We start from the raw sequence: 19,794 nt of genomic DNA, 5'->3' as shown, positions 1-19,794 counted from the left end.
AAAATATAATTTCTTCCCTTACTTGTAGGATATCGGGTATGGCTTCAAAAAGTTCAAGTAGTTTGGTAAATCCATAGTGTGAGAGTTTGCACTGCCGGCCAAAGTGGTGATGGTAAGAGGGGATGAACTTATTAAAGGGCATCCGGAAATGGGGCTGATGCCGCAACAAGTCAACGACATCCTGGGAGAACTGCTTTGTCCTTTCTATCTCATCCTGGGTACGTTCTTTAAAAAGACAACAGAAAACGAAACACACAAATCACAATCTTCTTCTACCCATTTGTGTTTAATATTACATCTATAGTTAGTCTTATGTATGAATTACATGAGATATTACTATCTTTGCTTTCCAAATACACATGACCAAAAACAAACACGTCCCCTTTCTCTTTTTTTTTCCTAAGTATTTTATTTATTTATCTTTAGAGGGGAAGGGAAGGAGAGAGGGAGAGAAACATCAATGTATGGTTGCCTTTCGTGCGTCCCCTGCTGGGAACTGGCCTGCAGGGAACTGGTCTGCAACCCAGGCATGTGCCCTGACTGGGAATCGAACCACAATTATCTGGTTCGCAGGCCCTACATATACATACATACCTATGTAACATCATTTTATAAGCTAAAAATAATTTCTCTAGCCACTCCCCACCCCGTCTCGCACCCCTACCCCATATATAAACATGTATAAACATGACCCATATACAATCCTCTATACTTGAAAAATCTAGAAATTATTTCTATGAAATCACACTTCTGAATATTCACATGCTTTTTGTTTACTCATCTGATCCTCACTTAAAACTGCCAGCAGAAGAGATTACCAGGCATCCAAAGTTTAAAAGATAGAAGAAAAAGTTTAAACTTACAATTTTGTTTCTATTAATTTTTAAACCAGAATTACAAAAAGGCTGACATGACTCACTGCAGCTTTGAAATACTACGGTTTCACGGGTGTCAGTGTTGTACGGGGAGCTCAATGTAAGAGAAGCACTGACCAACAACAGTGGAAGAATGTGACCACATGTAAGCTTATCTATCCCATCTCCCAGACATCAACTAGAACTACACAAATATGAAAAATAAAACAGAACATTGATTGGAGTTTTCTTTCCTTTCCAAGTTTGCATAGTAAAGTTTTTCAGAGTTAAAAAGAGATAAGCTATGGTCACCGACTCTCGACTGAATAATTGTGGATGAACAGCCACAGACAGGCTGAAGAGGCCTTGTAAGAATGGTTATGCCTTTCCCCCTAAAAAACTAGCTTGCTTTTCTTCTCAACAAGTGGTTCCACCTACTCTGAAGAGCCTAGGAACCCGCTGCATAACAGAGCCATTTGCACACTGCACTTTCCATGGGATCTTCAGGAACCATGGACAAGGTGGAGAAAGGTGCATCCCTTGCATGATTCCAGCTTAAAACAACCACTGAAACAGACCACTTACTTCCAGTCAACATACCTCTTTTGGGCATACTAATCACCATTTCATTATCTTGTTGGGACAGGCAGATGGTTGTGTCTGGAATCTCTGATAAGATATCTACCAACTCACAAACCCCATATTCAGTGACTTCCCAGTCCTTTGAGAAACACCTAGATTTTAACCAAGGAAAGATATAAAAAATGAGAACTATCACTTGTCAGAATAACTTTATAAGTTTCCCAAAAGAATGTTCCATAGAAAAGTTGGATAATTTTTTGCAATTTGGGGAAAGAAAAGTGTTTTAAAATATTTGCTTTCATATTTTTTCTTCTCATCAACTCACCAATGATAAGCCTGCGAGAATTCTCTCACAATGACCTGTTTGCTGGCTTGGGATTTGAGAAGTTTTAGTAAATCCTGAGTAAAGCGCTTCACCTGGGCCCTGTGAGTAAGGGTCAACAAACGTTTGGAACCCATTCCGAGAATCTGCAAATCAAACGCAGGGATTATCTGTACTGGTAAAACCTTGGCAGATACTGCCTTCTTGTTGCTGGCTTTTTTCTCTGTTACTCCCCCAGAGAACAGCTCCCTTTATGTATGAGATCTGCATCTGGAAACACAGGTAAGTCAACTAACTGGAAACTATCAAAATGAACAACCGCTCAAGGGCCTGGTACTTTTTCCCCTCTGCATACTCTTCCCAAATAGTCAGGAGTAGAGAAATGAAAAACAAGTTATCAGTCTGGGTAAGTAATTTTGTTTCTAAAGGATAGCTTAAGTTTTTAAGGCCATTTTACCATTATAATAATAAAAATTAATAGGCACAGATCTCTTTAGGAATCCATGCCAGGCTCCAGCCCACTAACTGGTCATCAACTCATTTATAAGAAAGGTAAGTACATATTCACAGCAATTCTCATGTCATAGTGAACAATTCTGGAAAGGTATATGCTAGGAAGAAGGTCAGTCTACAGAGATTAGAAAGAAAACAAACCTCAGTGCTACAGGGACTTCCTTTAGGTTGGAAGCTCACAGCTAAGATTAAGAAGGCACCCCATGTATGTTTTCTGCACTCCAAAGAAAGCCTGTACTGGGTGTTTTGCTCTGAACTGACTTCTTAGGAATTAATCAAGTTATCAGCTATCCTGGTTCTTTGGCTGAGATAGCCAAAATCATGGAGAAATATTCCCATTTTTAAACAATAATCCCTTAGCATGTCTTACCTGTAACACATGAGGTACTGCTTCTAATAAGTCAATTAGCTTGGAATATCCATAGTCTGATACTCGGCATTGCTTTGCAAAATGATGGTGATAAGATGGGATGAAATTATTAATCCGTATGACACAGGATGGTTGGCTCTTCAGTAAGTCAATCACTTCTCTACTGAACTGGATCAGCTGGGGGTTACCTACAGGACTTTTAGAACGCAGAAGCCAAGGGTCTAGACAGTAAGGAGAGAAGAACAATATGCATAAGGCATAAAGCATCACATAAAGATGAAAGAGAGGAAGGTAAGTAGCCCTGCATTCCCGTGCTTGAGCTCAGTCAGAACCAAACAAACGAGACCAACTAGGTGCCTTATTTGGCTGCTTCTATACTCAAGTTCCATATTATTAACAGGTTAGCCCAACTTATTTATGGGCTGGCAAAGACTTTCCTACTACTTCTCAAAGTCAAGTAGCCAAAGTAAAGTGTAACTCACCACAGTGTTAACTTAAAGCAGAAGCAAAAATACACAGGAAGTTTCCAGCTTATAAACTGGTTGCATTTCAAAGATCCACTTGTAATTTGGTCACGTGGAACATACTTTCCCACAGGAACAAAGTTATTGAGTTGGCCAAAAAGTCTATTTAGTTTTTTCCATAAAATAAAAGATACACTTTTTATTTCACCAATAATTTTATTGATTTGGATATTTTGAATATGTCAGCTATCTCCTGCGTGGTATACCAGTTTCCAATCAATGTCTTAATTTGATCGCTATCAATTTCAACTGGTCTACCTGACTGTGCAGCATTGTCCAGAGAGAAATCTGTAGCATGAAACTTTGCAAACCACTTTGGACATGCTTGATCAGTCACAGCACCTTCTCCATACACTGCACAAAGTTTTGCATTTTGGTTACATTTTTACCCTTCTTAAAATAATATAGCATAATATGCCAAAAATGTTGCACACTTTCATTTTCAATATTAAAATGGCTACACAAAAATTCACCAATTTTGATTATTTTTTTAATGCATGCTGATATGACAGTTGTGACAACACAATCTAACAAAATTGTTTTGAATGAAGTTGAATACAACTAAGTGCTACTACACTTTCTAGTTAACCCATATAAATGGTCATCAAGCAGGTAGCCCAGAATAGCCTAATTAACCCATAAAGAAGCTGAGAATACTGCCCAGGAAACCATAGAAAGCAATAATGTAAAACTAGCATGATAAAATTAAGAAACTGGTTTTTACATTTATCTTGAATATTCATATGATTAACAAATTTTAACAGCAAAAACATAATAGGACCCAGAGTGGTCTAGAACTGAGGTGAATGGCGAGAAGTAGGTAAGAAGCTGTGGTACAAATACAGCTCCCTGGTCATCCATACCTTTCTTCCCACAGGGCAGAGAGAGGTGGGGGGAGAAAAGGAGGAAGTACTGAGAGCTAAAGAGAAGGAAGCGGAAGCATGAAGGCAGCAACTTACAGTGTTGTTCACAGGCAGCAGGGTTAGACATCTGTAACTCAGGGAATGACCAGAACTCAGAAACTAACATAAACCCAAATGTCCTGGTCATTTAAAGTTAAATCTGTTTTCAAATTTATCAAAATCAGAAATGTGAAGCAAAATGAATTTTGAAGGTAAATCTGGACTCAGGAGATTTTCCTCCAAATACTCGAAACCATTTTGAAAAGGACAGTAAATTGTCAAGTTGAAAAGCTTCATAAAATAAGGCAGCTAGAGATTTGTAACTGAGGAATTTGGGTTTTAAATTTTTTATATAATTTATGCTAGTACTTTCAAAAAGTCTAGTTCTGCCAAACCTTTGCACTTTAGAAGGCCATTAAAAAAAGATAAAAAAAGATACCCGTGGTCCTTCACATTCATTTAAGATAAAAGCCAACAGTCTTCTCTCACTACATGGGGGCCCGGAAGGATGAACCACCTGACTCCCTACCTGTGTTTGGAGGAGGGGGCTTGTTGTGAATCCATTTCACTACTTTGACACCATTCTGTGCAGTGGCAATGTTTACACCTGGAACACAGGTGATGAGGTGTTCTAAGGGAACACCCCTTCGGTTTTCCAGCAATATTTCTAGTTCACCAAACTCTGCAGCATAACAATCTGGAAAGCTGAAGTAAAAAAAAAAAAAAGAAAGAAAAGAAAAGAAAAAGGTTAATTAAAATAATGGAGAAGCAAAGTACCTGCTAAACAGGTCTTTATTTTAATGTTATCTATTAATAATGTTTCAAATGCCCACAATCTAGGTATGGAGTTAAAATTAAGGTTGCTGGCAGCCAGTCACTGTGGAATTTACCCCATTCTGATGATACTAGAAATTCCTGGACAATTTTCCAGGAAAAGGGTTTAAAAATAAGGCAACTGAATTCCAAGTCAGTTATTCATTTGCTTTAATGTATTATAGGCCTTCAGGCAACTTAGTCCTGCATTCGCCCTTGTACTGTCTACCAGATGACCAATGGTGTGGCTAAATGGACTTTTGAAGAATACTTTTCTATCTCAAATTGTGAAATTTACAACTGTTTGTCTTGTGTGTACTTTCGCAGCACTTGTGCCTACTTCTATTCTAGCACTTACAATCTCCTCTTCTCTGTGGAGAGGAAACTGTCCTACTTGTATTTGTTTCTGAAATTTAGTGCAAACAAAAATTTTCTTGCTGAAATACCTGGGGAATAGACCCATTTTAGACATACTTTAACTGACTACAAGGTGAAGAATGGGCAGGATGAAGCATTCTACAACACTTGCTTGGGGAGAGGTGTGGACAGGGAGGGAGGTTTTCTATAAAGACGAGAACTAAGCCATCAAGTCCAATGATTTGGACATGTTCACCTTAATAAAGGCACAGTGCCCTCATGTGTCTGCAGGAGACTATGAACCTGGGGTCCAAATGTCTTCAAAGAGAGAATCACAAAAGGAATCTTGTAATAGTCTGGATCAAATTCATGTTCACTGCAGAAAAGAAAATGAAATAGTCAGCTGACATTTCCTAGTAGACTAAACCGTAGCAAGGTAATTCCAAGAAGCTATTCCATGACCTTATACAAAAGGATTATTTCTGAAGGGTAACAGGTGTTATACCTGAAATCCTTATTGGGACAATGCTGTCTGCAGACAGGCTCATGATATTCTAACTCTTCAAATATAATCGGGCTGCAATTTGTTGAGGAGCCATCATGGGACTGGGAAGACCCCAATGGGCTCTGTCGAGCTTGACTGCTGGGTAAGAGACAAACCAGTCTTCCATTTCCATGTTCACGGATTGCGACTGTGTCTGTTAACTTATATAAATCTGACACATTCAACTTGTGTCCAAACCTAAAACCAAGGAAAAAAATGCTGACTTAGAATGCTTTTGATTATACACAAACACCTATCCTGTTTAAGAGCTATAACCAAGAATAGTGCCTCTGTCTCTTCAAAGGTGAAACTGGAATAATTCTACTATAAATTCATTTACCACTCTTTCAAGTCCTCTCGGCTCACTGCCCATTATGGTTACATCATTTGGTAGCTATCCCTTAACTCCCACGGAGTTTCCACATATGTCTCAAGTAATTTTCTGAAATGGAAAGCTCCCTGGTATGACTTCTCCCAACTTGGCTCCCCTTCACCTCAAGCCCCTATACATTACCTCTCACCATCTCTGCTCTGCTCCTTCAGTAGAGGTGTGTGCCTTTCCAGCTATCGCCTTGCCTTACTTATGCTTCAACCTGATGACCCATACTTACCTGAGACTGGGCCCCCTCACTTCTCCTCCTGATGTGTGTCTTTCATACATGGAGCTTAAAGGTACAGGCTTTGAATCAGGGCAGACAGGTTTGAGATTATATCCTGACTCAACCTGTATAACCTTAGCCAAGTTACACAACCAGTTTGGGCCTCAGTTCTCCCATCTGTAAAATGGGGTGACCTACCTCACAGTGATGAATTTGAGGATTAAATGTGATTATGTATGAGAGAGCTTGGCACATAAGTGTTCATTAAATTACAGCTGCTCCAATGGTTTCTGCCCAGTGCCCTACACGTATTGCTCAGATTTCCTCTCTACCAAAGCTGGTCGCACATCCTCTTGCCCTCACTACCACTATATCTCGCTCCTGAAGAGGCACATTCTCCTGCATGCTCTTACTCTGTCTTGTTCGCCCCTGTCTTCCCAATAATGAAAACAGCTGGCCTCTCTGGAGTTGCTTCCACTGTTTCATCACTAAATGTGTCAACTGTTCCCTCCAGGATTTAATCCACAAGACACTTTAGAGATGGCCTTCAAGTCATCAGCAGCCTCTTTCTCCTCCCTAAACCTCACACCACTGCCTCAGTTCCCTTCATGGGGAACTGAGCCATCCCCGCACCTGGTAACATTCTGACCTCTGGGTTTTCATCCACTTCCTATTCCAAGTGGCATTCCATCCAGTTCTGCCCTTCGGTTTCTCCTTCCTTTTCTCTGATCTTATCTGCTCCCATGTCTTTCATGACCACCTTTAGGCAAACAGCTGCCTTCTCCTGGAAGCCAACTTCTTTCCCGAGGGACGTCCTCTGAATGTGCAGAGGACGAACTGAACTCTCTACCCAGATGTTCCAACAGCCTCCTAAAACTCATGCTATGTCTAAAACCACGATCAGAAACTTGTTGTACCTCTTGAATATGTTTTCTATTTCCCTATTTCCAGTTTAACCATAAAACTACCTTCCTAGTCATCCAGTGCAAAAAAACTGAGAATCAAACGGACCTCTACTTTTTACCTTGCCTACTATATAAAACTAGTTACCAAGACCTGCCTCAGCAACAATTGAAACTTCTGTGGTATATGGTTCCTTCTGTTCCAACAGATCTGCTCTGAACTGGGAATGGGGCAGCATTCTCCCCTCTCCACTCAGTCTCAGACACGACTGCCTCCAGAAGAGTTTCCCTGACACATGGTTCCTGCCACCTCATCCTTCCCCTCCCCTCATTCCTCCAAAACCTCAGGGTTCCCATTATCCATGTAAACGGGCAAACTCTGATTCTTTCCATCTTCTGTGTCCTTACGACATTTTCCTTTGAACGAGAGTTTTGTTTGTTCTATGTAATAATTTCTGTTTTCCTTTCCCTTCCAGACATAAGCTCCTCAAGGACAAATGCTGTGTCCTTCCCAGCTCCGCACTGTCCACAGAGCCTGAGCCTTTCACTCCACTGATCCTCAATGAGCATCTATTATGTGCTGGGTATTGAAAATACGGTGTTAGGGCAGATCCAGACCTTGTCATCCTGGAGCTTACAGTCCGGAAGGTGCTCAAAATTTTCACCTGATAACAAAATTGACCAGTGAGCTAGAAAAAAATGAAAGTACCATTTTGGGGACTAAGATCTAAATTTGCTAAAAATGAAAGAAATTTTAGAAAATGTACGTTAAAATCAAAATGTAAATCTGAACACTGCTGTTTTTGTCTTACTTTCTCCATCAGGCTGCTTAAGTTCCTTAAGAGCTTCCACACAGTTTTATGCCAATCACCAATCAATACTGGCATTATGAAGTCATGAATCAGTATTGACTGGGTCAATGAAAAAATAAGCCTAACTTACTTTTTTTCATAGATATCTGTAAATTTTAAAAGAGGCAGACAACAGGCGGGAGCATCCTGAAGAACAGACATGGTTTCTGCACTGTAAGACAAAATCTTAATCAGTTAGAGAATAAATGCTGTTGGAAATCAACAAATATGTAAAACCGACTAATAATAATGTACATACGAAACAAATTGACCAGTTTCTGATGTGTCAAAATTTATTTTCCAGAAAAATTTGAAGAAAGGACTTTAGGGACAAGGCAATTAAAGAATATTAAGTAACACACTGGGATGCTTCTCTGATTCAAGCACAAGGCTTTCTACTAACTACTCAGTAAGACTAACTCCTTGTTAATGCAGAGCAAAAGGCGGAATAGTTTGATGTCTCCCTCTACACAGTGGTTCCTATGTCAGAGATATGGGAGTAGAATTCCTGTAGTGGAGGATACATAATTGAATATGGTATCATCTCAACTATGTGTAGAAGTCTCAACTTTGTTTTAAAAAACAAAAAGCCACTAAAAGCATTTAAAGGGAAAACAAAAAGCTAAACTGTAAAGAGTGATTGCCTTTGAGCCATAGGACTGTGGATAATTTTCCCTCCCTTATTTCTTTTGTTTCTGAAAGTTCCAAATTTTCTTCCATGAGTATTATTTTTAATCTAAGGGGGGAAAACAATTTAAATAATGAAATACACATCAGAGAAAAGATCTGTAAGAATCCAAACAGATATTCAGGAGTGAGTTCTATTTTACTAGACTCAAAACAGGAAGAGTGAAGAAAGCTTAGTCCCAATAAAACCTTCACCAGATTCCTAAAATTGAAGTATTTGTAATGAGAATTATGGGGCTTGGTGTCTATTTGAATTACGGATACATCTGCAAGTTAAGAGCTTGTAGATCTACTATCGAGGTGTACTATTTTTAGAAGCTGCTCTGGATATGTAGCTTATTTTTTCACTAAGTGCCTGCCAAGTTCAGGCTGTGCTTCACCTTTGGTTAATGACCTGAACAGGAGTTAAATTATTCTACCCAGCTTATTGCTAACTCCATCAGTTCAGAATAAGCATTATTGCATATGTAATCACCACAGAGAGTTGACATTGTGATAAAATCTATTTTTATAATTTCCAAAATTGTGTCAGGGCCAAAATGTTATTTCCTAAAATATATGGCTTTTCTTTGTTTTTTACCTCAATAAAGAGAGTGATTTATTAGCAGCTCCTGTGGCGAGTGAGACCACAATCTTCTTGCTGCCAATTTTGTATCTGTGGAGGCTATTCACCGCACTGATTGCTTCTTGTAAGTTTTCCATCTGAACAACAGCCTTGAGCTGATAATCTGTGTGGGGGCTGAGCTCAATACTCTTTACCTACAATAGTGAGAAAGAAAACAGATGCTATGTCCACCGGAAACCTTATAATTTCAAAACTGAAGGTGAATCATTAAGGGACACACATATGGACTTCAGTAAAATGAGGGAACTTGTCTGCACTAAGTAACCTAGGATGGGTGACCTTCAGGGACATGGCACTGGTCTGGCCCGCCTGTGTGCTCTGGCACACACACCTCTCTGACACAGGCTCAGAGGCCAACACGTGCAAGGGATGTTTAACAGTCTTTTTCTGACCCTGCAAAAACCTGGGGCATAACCATTTTAAGAATCTGGAAAAGGCTGTTTTTTTTAGCAAACTACACCTAAAAACTGAATCAGATACAGTAAGATACTACCAAAGACAGCCAACATTATTTTAAAATCCTATTTCTGGATTTTAGCAGCCAGAGCTAAAAGCCATCAATGTTTTATTTCCCAAGTTGCCATTTAAATCCCCGCCCATGACCAGAAGTGCTTCTCTGCTAGTTTCTTGCTCTCTGGGGTTGTGTCCCAAAAACAGAATGTATGGCACCACCAAGAGCAGTCCAAGGGAAGGAGTTCACACCCATTCAGTAACACTTCTATTCTGGCTGCAGTTATGGTGTTCAATTAAGTTCTCTCGATTTGAAATGTCAGCAAAGGGCAAAACAAATGCAACAACAAGAGTGAATGAAAGGTTACCTTGCCATGCCTGGAAAACGCTTCCTGCATGAGCTGCTGCAGCTCCTTCCGGGACAATCTATAGTCTATGTTGCTGACCTGAATGTCAGCACCATTTGCAAATGGGTCTGAGCAGTCAGCACCAATGCTTGAATTTGCAACACTGAAAGCAAGAGGGGATGCTCTGTTTAAAAGGTTCAGAGACATACTCCTGCTTAAGACAAACATACTGAAATTATTTTTTAAACATTATCCTATTTAGTTTATGTAATTTAGGCTTTGTTTGAAACTATACATAGAGCTTGCCACAATGCAATTTGGTTTTCAAATGTGTACTTATTTATTTATTTATTTGAGGGGATGGGGGGAGGGAAAAAGAGAGGGAGAGAAACATCAATGTGTGAGAGAAATACCAATCGGTTGCCTCTCCCATGCCCCAAGTTGGGGACCTGGTCTGCCAACTCAGGCATATGCCCTGCCTGGGATTTGAACTGGCAACATTTCAGTTTGCAGGCTGGCACTCAACCCACTGAGCCATACCAGCTAGGGCTCAAATGTGGTTTTGATTTCAACATATATTGATTTAGACTCATTGTCAAAAGTACTGAAACCATACTAAAAACCAATAAACTATTTAATATGAAATATTCTTTCATTAGATAATTTAAAACTAAAGGTAGCAATTAATTTTGGGCATTTATTCCCAGGAAATTAGCATGTAATACCACTGTTAGTCATTTAATCTTCCTCAGCTTTGAAAAAGCTAGATATTCTTGCTCATATGCTACATTTCTTCTCCGTGTAAGACAAAGTTTTGTGTGAGTTTTTAAATGTAATTTTACAGGTCCAAAGTCACCTTCTTCGTGACTCTTCACCAACTTGGCACAATACCTATAACACTAGAAGAAGCTCATGGGATGTAACACAGCCTTATGACTCCTTCTGTCTTCCAAGCCTCCAGAATAACTTGGTATGAGTTTAGAAAGCTTATAAAGGTAAGTGTTACAGAGATCCTTACTTCATGTATTTATCCTACGAATAAGAATAACCAAGGCATGTCCAGTTGGGGCCTTTTCCTCAACACAATGAAGAAATAAGGAAATAGCAAGGACATCTTAAAGTGTTTCCCATTATTGGCTAAGAACTCCAGGACAAGCTTCTTTCTCTGACCTCTGCTTACTGGTGTCCACAGGGAGGAGGGAAAGATAGTGAGAAGCATTGCCCCAAATATTAGCTAAGATTACCTGAGGAAAGGGGGCTAGGAGAGGAGAAATGAGAGACTTCTCTTTTACTTTACGTGCTTCTGTATTACTTGAACTCTTTTAAACAAACATAGCGCCCTTTCTATTGCATGTAACCACCACATGGATCAAGAAACTGAACTTACCGAGAAGACCAAGATGGAGACGTGAGAAGAGGACTGACCTGCCTAGATGCAATCAACTTGCTAAAAGCAGACGGGTAACTCACTTGGAACAAAGTTTCCTCTTTGTTTTTTTTCTCTACGGGAGAACTGGTAATGCTCCGGGCACTGAGGTTCTCTTTTCTAATGGAGGGAAAATCAGAGGTCATTTGTTTTCCTTCACATTGGAGAAGCAACTACAAGAGAGAAATTCAACCTACTTCGGAAGAGTTTTGTAAACGGATTCTGCCATCCCGGAGTTTTTCAGTGTGGGCGCTACTACACTTGAGTTTCTGTGAGAAGGTGCCGCCAGCCTCAGGTTACCCTGCTGGGATTCACTGTTTCTAGTGCCAGTCTTTGACTCCATGCGGCACAACTCCTTAAAAGAGACAAGCGCAGAGAATTTGGAAATTTAAGTACCCAAGGTGTGTCAGAACCCACACAGAAATCATTTGACTTTCAGTGTCATCAAAAATGGAAATAAAAAAAGGACACACCAAAAGCAAGTGGGCCTATAAAAGAGACAAAGAAACCAAACCTACCATAAACTTCAGAAAGCAAGAGGTATCACAATTACCTGTAAACTTTTCACATTTGTGTTTTTTGTAGCAGATCCAGAATTTGCCTGCGACCCTTTTCCAGGCAAGGCTTTGGCACTGGAAGATTGCTCACTTGCATCTTTGATGAGGCACAATTTTGGAATCTTAAGTTTTTTGGGAGACTTCACTTTATCAGTAATTGCATTTGTACTATTTGTTTCACAGAGTTCTCTATTTTTTGGAGTGAATGACACAATGATCCTATTCCCAAAGACATCTTCGTTTTCCATTCGCTTCTGAGCCCGTTCTGCACTATCTTGGTTTATGAAGCGGAGGATTGCACTGCAGCCTGTGATGCTCAGCACTTTCCCACCACAATTATCGGACAGGCGTCTGAGCCTATTGCTGATGCTCTTGCCATCTTTATTTGCTGGTAGGTTATAAACATAGAGCAGAGTGTGGCACTGCTGACACAGAGGAGAAGTGTTACAAGAAGTTAACTCAAGGGCACATGTTCAATTACAAAATAAGTACAACAATGAGTGAGCTCCAACAAGCTAGTGACCTTGGAGGAGAGGTAATGATTTACATGGGAAAACGTGAACTTACTTAGACTAAAAAACGTAGAAAAAGAGAAATGTATCTGAAGTTATCACTCTAGTGAATGAGATTGGCAAGATTTAATGTTCTGAATAATGTCTTTTTTCTTGTAAATTGAAACAGAAGGGAGAAAAATGTAGCCATCACCAAAAGACTAAAAACTACCGAAGAACAACAAAAATGAATTAAGAGGGTGGCACCAAAAACTGAAGTAGGGCCAGACTCTGGTATCCCCAGCTGTGGACCGTCCTTAGCATGTGTTTAATCTTGGCTTGCCCTGGGAATCAGGGAATGTAGGAGAACTGGTAGCTCAAGTGCTTAAATCAGGGGCCCTGGGTCCAGTCTTTGCTCTGCTATGATCACGCCATGTGACCGCCAATGAATTGCTTACTTTTTCTAAGCACTGTCTCTCCTTCCTAAAATGAGGACTTCGAGATAATTTCTAAGGCACTTCCATAACTCTAAAGTTATTTAATTATATTAAAATTGCACTTAATTATGGGATTGCCTACTCTGTTGCTTCATCTACACTATAGCTCCTCTCTATCATTACTATTTCTTTAAGAATTATAAAAATATTCTCTAAGCAACTTAAACACAGCTCAGCATTGCAGTAAACATTCCTATCCCCAATCAAGACTATCAGAAATGCTCATCCCACTGGCAATATGCTCACATTCTCCTATCATGTGGCTTAATAAGCTACAGGTGTAGCAGTAACGTCGCCTAACTCTGCACGTGCATGACAGGGAATACAGCTACAGAAAACAGACTTAGAGGCCTGCTGGGAGCTTACTGTTTAAATGCCTAAAAAACTATCCAATTATTTTGTTTATCTGACTCCAAACACACCAGTAGGTATAAACCATCACCATATTCTTTACCCACAACACTTGGAAGCACAGGAGTGATAACTCTTATTCCATTATTCCTATCCATAGTTCCATCCAAAGCATTGCTGACTTTGGAGACATTGGCAAGTGGCTACTGGTGAGGTGAATCTAAGTCAATTCCCTATGACATTAAAAAAAAAAAATGACATCCATATATATCAAGTCTCTGTAAATTTGTAAGAGAAGAACTAAAGGTTTCTAAGCCTTATATCAAAATCTGGCCAGTCTCCTATAAAGAAGAGCCCTCCCTAGGCTTGGAGACCCCTTTGTTAAGGGCTGTCTTCAGTCTCCATAACCTAATGCTGGAATATAGCAAAAAGAATGCAAACTCACTTACTGGCATTTTTAGTGGTGACCTGGGGGGCAGGTCGGAAATGAACTCTTCAAATCTGATCAGTTCGTTAGCATGATGCAGCAGTGCTTCTGAGGCCTGGTTTTTATGGATCAAAATTATGTGGAAACCATGTCTGTGTCTCAGGTCACTAAGTTCCAAGGCAAAATTGACGTCAGCTGAAAGAAAAGGTACAACCCAAACAGTAGAAACACTTGACAGACACAGACAACCCTGCTGATATGTACTAGGGAGAAAGGAATGGCTGGACTGTGTTCAAAGTTGCCCCCCTCTCCCTTTACAGACTAGGAACACATTTCATATCAGAAGAATTCACACAGTTAAGACAATTTTACCACACATTTATACCAAACCCAAAGATACACATTGCTTACATTAGTAACAGGGAACAAATACTAATATTTTGGGGAGTGACAACTCTGGAAATAACTCATTTAAGATTTTTAAGATTAGCCACATTGGGCCTAGGGTGAAAAATAAAATTATTTTAAGAAAGCCCTCAAGATTCTACCAAGAAACTACTAGAACTGATAAATGAATTCAGTAAACTAGCTGAATACAAAAGTAACACTTTTATATGCCAATAATGAACAGAAAGGGAAATTAAGAAAACAACCCTACTCACAATTGCTTCAAAAAGAGTTAGATACCTAGAAATAAACTTAACTAAGGATATAAAAGACCTGTACTTGGAAGATTATAAGATGCTGAAGAAAGAAATTGAAGAAGAAATAAATAAGTGGAAGTACAGTATGTTCATGGATAGAAAGCGTCTGTACCACACAGAGCAATCTATAGATTCAATGCGATTTCTATCAAGATTCCAAAGACACATTTCACAGAATTAGAATACTTCAAAAACGCATATGGAACCAAAATTATTCCAAATAACAATAGCAATCTTGAGAAAGAAGAACAAAGTTGGAGGAATCACACTAGTATCAAACTATACTATAAGGCCACTGTAATCAAAACAGCATGGTATTGGCATAAACAGACACATAGATCAATGGAACAGAACAGAGAGACTTGAAATAAACACATGCCTTCATAGTCAATTAACATTTGACAGAGGAAGCAACCACACATAATGGGTTAAAGATAGTTTATTTAATAAATGGTGTTGGGAAAATTGCACAGGTATGTACAAAAAAATGAAACCAAACCATCTTCCTATATAACACACAAAAATGCATTCAAAATGGATTAAAGACCTAGGGGAATGCTTTGTGAAGGTGGGAGTGATGTGGCTATGGGACACCCTGGAAAGATTTTATTGGAAAGACTTTCCTGACTCCTGGCCAAGATGGAGGCATAGGTAGACATGCTTTGCCTCCTTATACCAGAAAGAATTACAACTAGACCTCAAAACAAGTAACACCCAGAACTGTCCGGAAATCGGGCTGTATGGAAGACCAACAACCAAGGATTTAAAGAAGCCGCATTCAACCAGATGGGTAGGAGGGCTAGAGATGCAGAAATGGGTAGAGAGGGGCAGAGATGTGGTGGTGTGGAAGGAGTGGTCCCATATTCATGTGAGGTGCATAAAAATCAGGAGGGGTATGGGAGCAACCAATCCCAACCCCAAGCCATATAGCACAGCCCAGGATTCCATCACTAGGAAGATAAATCCCGGTAACTTCTGGTTGTAAAAACCAGTGGGGGTGGGGGAGCTGGAAGAAACACCAAATTTTTAGGAGACATTGCTTAAAGGGCCTGCATGGAATTAAAACATATGCGGACCCAGCCCCCTGGAATTCAGCACCAGGGCAACAGCTAGAAGGCCACCAGTAACAGGGTGAGTGCCAGGCAAATCTTCAGAAGCCAGGCAGCAGTATTGTCCCCTCTGAGCCCTCCCCCAACAGAGAGCCATAAAGCAGTGAAGCAGATTGCCCCAGCCTGACAGGTACCTAAGGCTTTGCCTTATACAATTACAGGTGCCTTTTCTACAATAGTGCATGCTACTAAGACAAAGAGTCAAAGCAGCTCTAGCTGATACAAAGAACCAAACACAAGGAGGCTGCCAAATTGAGAAGACAAAGAAATATGGCCCAAATGAAAGAACAGAACAAAACTCCAGAAAAAGAACAAAACAAAACAGAGATAACTAACCTATGAGATGCAGAGTTCAAAACACTGGTGATCAGGATGCTCAAAGAACTCACTGAGTATGGCAACAACATAAAAAAGACCCAGGCAGAAATGAAGGTTATACTAAATGAAATAACAAAAAATCTACAGGGATTCAACAGACGAGGGGATGAAGCCAGGATTCAAAGCAACAATTTGGAACAGAAGGAAGAAATAAGCATTCAAACAGAACAGCAAGAAGAAAAAAGAATTAAAAAAAAAAAAACAAGGACAGTATAAGGTGCCTCCGGGACATTTCCAAATATAATAACATCTGAATCAGAGGGATGCCAGAAGGAGAAGATGAAGACCAAGAAATGAAAAATTTATTTGAAAAAATAATGAAAGAGCCCTGGCTGGTGTAGCTCAGTGGATTTCCCAATCAGGACACATGCCTGGGTTGCAGGCCAGTTCCCAGCAGGGGACACATGAGAGGCAACCATACATTGATGTTTCTCTCCCTTCTCCTCTAAACATAAATAAATAAAATCTTAAAAAAAAAAGAAGAAAGAAAAAATAATGAAAGAAAATGTCCCTAATTTGATGAAGGAAATAGACATGTAAGTCCAGGAAGCACAGAGTCTCCCAAGCAAGTTGGAGCCAAAGAGGCCCACACCAAGACACATCATAATTAAAATGCCAAAGGTTAAAGATAAAGAGAGAATCTTAAAAGCAGCAAGAGAAAAACAGAAAGTTATCTATAGAGGAGTTCTCATAAGAATGTCAGCTGATTTCTCAAAAGAAACTTTGCAAGCAAAGTTTCCCAAGAAGGGACTGGCAAGAAGCACTCAAGGTGATAAAAAGCAAGGACCTAAAACCTAGACTACTCTGTCCAGCAAAGTTATCATTTAGACTGGAAGGGAAGATAAAGTGCTTCCCAGACAAGGTAAAGCTAAAGGAGTTCATCATCACCAAGCCAGTATTACATGAAATGTTAAAGGGACTTACTTAAGAAAAAGAAGATCAAAACTATGAACATTAAAATGACAACAAATTCCTATCAACAACTGAATCAAGAAAAACAAACTAAGCAGACAACCAGAATAGGAATGGAAACACAGAAATGGAGATTGCACGGAGGGTTATCGGTGGGTAGGGGGAGAGAGGAGAATGGAGGAAAAGGTACAGGGAATAAGAAGCATAAATGGTAGGTGCGAAATGGACAGGGGGATGTGAAGAACAGTATAGGAAATGGAGAAGCCAAAGAAGTTACATGCATGATCCATGGACATGAACTAAGAGGGGGACTGCTGGAGGGAATGGGGGTACCAGGCAGAGCAGGGCAATGGAGGAAAAACTGGGACAACTGTAATAGCATCATCAATAAAATATATTTTAGAAAATGTTTTTGCACAGCAAAGGAAACCATCAACAAAATAAGACAACCCACTGACAAGGAGAACATATTCACCGATACATCTGATAAGTGGTTAATACCCAAAATTTATACAGAACTTATAAAACTTAACACACACAAAAATCCAAATGATCCAATTAAAAAATGGACCAAGGAACCTGAATAGACACTTCTTTAAAGAGGACATAGAAATGGCCAAGAGACATATGAAAAGATGCTCAATGGCACTAAGCATCAGAGAATTAAAACCACAATGATATCACCTCACAACTGTCAAAATGGCTATCACAAATAAATCAACAAACAAACAAAATGTGCTGGTGAAGATGTGGAGAAGGGGGAAGCCTTGTTCATTGCTGGTGGGAATGCAGACTGGTACAGCCATTGTGGAAAGCAGTATGGTGTTACCTCAAAAAAATTAAAAGTGGAACTGCCTATGACCCAGTGATTCTACTTCTGGGAATTTCTCTGAAGAAACCTAAAATGCTAATTCAAAAGAATGTAAGCTCCACTATGCTCACTGCACTGATACTTCCAATTGTCAAGATTTGGAAACAGCCCAAGTGTCCATCAGTAGATGAGTTGATAAAACAGCTATGGTACATTTACACATGGAATACTACTCAGCTATAAGGAAGAAAATTTTGCCCTTTGAGACAATAGGGATAGAGCCGGAGAACACTATGCTAAGTGAAATAAGCCAGTCAGAGAAAGATAAATACCGTATGTTCTCACTCACATGTGGAATCTAATGACCACACTGAACTAACAAGTGAAAAACAGACAGACTCATAGATGGAGAATAGGATGACAGCTCTGGGGCGGGGGTGGGTGGTGTTGGGAGGTGGAGGGATTGAGCAAAAAAGAAAAAGGACTCATGGACCTGGACAGCAGTGTGGTGATTGAGGGCGAAGAGGAGTGGGAGGAGGTGAAAGAAGGCACAAGGGGGACAAATGGTAACAGAAAAAAACACAATAAACTAAAATCACACTTCCTTTCTTTTTTAACAAAATTACATTTTCTTTAATAAACTTGGCCCCACAAGAATCCTTACTCAAGTTCCAAGGAGAAAATACAGTAATCCATGTAGACCCATTTTTCCCCCCTGAACAGTTCTCAGAGATAAGCATAAAGATGTCTTATGTATTTCAGCCTCTTAGAAGTACATTTTACTTTCATGTGTCTGTCTTCTATGATAATTCCCAGTGTGTTTAGCTGAAATGAGATGTTTCCACACTTACTTGACACAAGAACCACAGTGGCTGGGGCAGTGTGCGTATTTGCAAACCTTCGGAGACTCTGGCGGAGTTTATCATCAGCAGCATTCTTCGCAGTAGCATTGATGTGGGCAACAGTTACCTGCATTAATTTATAAGAAGGACAAATGACCAAAGACTGAGGGGAGAAAATCACTACACCTTCTGCGCACATCTTAATGAACTGTCTTCGAGGAAAGAAACTTTTTCATTATTATTATTGCAACTTGAAATGGAAAAAAATTACAACCAGATCTCAATAATTTCAAATTTAGCTCTCCATAAGAATTAGCTGGTTCCATTATTACTCCCGCTCTCATCTCTCATCTTTTGCACTTCCTCCTTCCCCCTTTCAGAAAACAGGCAGAGGAAAGGAAGTAAAATTTGAAGGAGTTATTGTATGAGCTCTCACAATCGCTTTTGCCAACAATTTGGGAGTGGCAGAAATTTGATACATAATTAGATTTTAGGCTGTACTTGAAGTCACTTGTCAATGCTGTGTACACATCATCCACAGCTTTCAGGATCTGGAGTTAGGTGGTGGGAGAGGAGAGATATCTAGCCCCAAGGAGCTAGAATATGTTTACTCCTACTAAAATTATCAGGCTCACATGTAACAGTCTGCGAAGCAAGAACGGTTTGTTTTGAAAGGTGCTGCAACTCCATGAAATACACATCAGAATTATTAGTTTTTATGAAGAACATAAATATATAATTTTAGGCATCAATATGGTATATCAATGGAATTACTTGTCTAAGAGTCAAAAGAACTGGCTTCTCATTCCAGTTCAAGAAATCAGGCTATGAGGTCAATCTGGATTTAAATCCTAATTCATCCATTCACTGGCCATGTGATCTTAAGACAGTTGCTTGACCACTTGGGGGTGGGCCCTCCGTTTCATTTGTAAATTTTAAATAATAAATCCTTATTCACAGGACATTTATGAAAAATCAAAGGAAACGATACATACGTAACCATTAAACTGATAGCACTAGTCACATATAAGCAGCACTACTGATAGA

The 19,794-nt window shown here is 39.6% G+C and overlaps 1 protein-coding gene across 5 annotated transcripts in view; it reads right to left on the bottom strand.

Moving 5' to 3' along the window:
* MARF1 (meiosis regulator and mRNA stability factor 1) overlaps positions 1–19,794 on the bottom strand; it is a 43,119-nt gene that overhangs the window by 14,236 nt on the left and 9,089 nt on the right. For 3 of the 5 annotated variants that reach the window (XM_037129084.2, XM_037129087.2, XM_037129085.2), the window contains exons 6-20: positions 18,757–18,874; positions 14,014–14,186; positions 12,222–12,650; positions 11,866–12,023; positions 11,630–11,788; positions 10,264–10,405; positions 9,401–9,579; positions 8,225–8,305; positions 5,743–5,979; positions 5,494–5,613; positions 4,597–4,772; positions 2,642–2,862; positions 1,762–1,904; positions 1,455–1,588; positions 23–225 (exon numbers count right to left, since the gene is read on the bottom strand). In XM_037129084.2, the coding sequence (XP_036984979.2) occupies positions 23–225; positions 1,455–1,588; positions 1,762–1,904; positions 2,642–2,862; positions 4,597–4,772; positions 5,494–5,613; positions 5,743–5,979; positions 8,225–8,305; positions 9,401–9,579; positions 10,264–10,405; positions 11,630–11,788; positions 11,866–12,023; positions 12,222–12,650; positions 14,014–14,186; positions 18,757–18,874 (2,673 nt within the window). The remainder of the gene's footprint in view (positions 1–22; positions 226–1,454; positions 1,589–1,761; positions 1,905–2,641; positions 2,863–4,596; positions 4,773–5,493; positions 5,614–5,742; positions 5,980–8,224; positions 8,306–9,400; positions 9,580–10,263; positions 10,406–11,629; positions 11,789–11,865; positions 12,024–12,221; positions 12,651–14,013; positions 14,187–18,756; positions 18,875–19,794) is intronic. The other 2 variants (XM_037129086.2, XM_037129089.2) reach the window with 2 other exon arrangements.

Source organism: Artibeus jamaicensis, unplaced genomic scaffold (genome assembly GCF_021234435.1).
Source record: "Artibeus jamaicensis isolate MK-2021 breed Jamaican fruit bat unplaced genomic scaffold, CSHL_Jam_final contig_729, whole genome shotgun sequence".
Classification (NCBI taxonomy): Eukaryota; Metazoa; Chordata; class Mammalia; order Chiroptera; family Phyllostomidae; genus Artibeus; species Artibeus jamaicensis.
The sequence above is the reverse complement of the archived record's forward strand: the minus strand, read 5'-3'. Positions and strand labels throughout refer to the sequence as shown.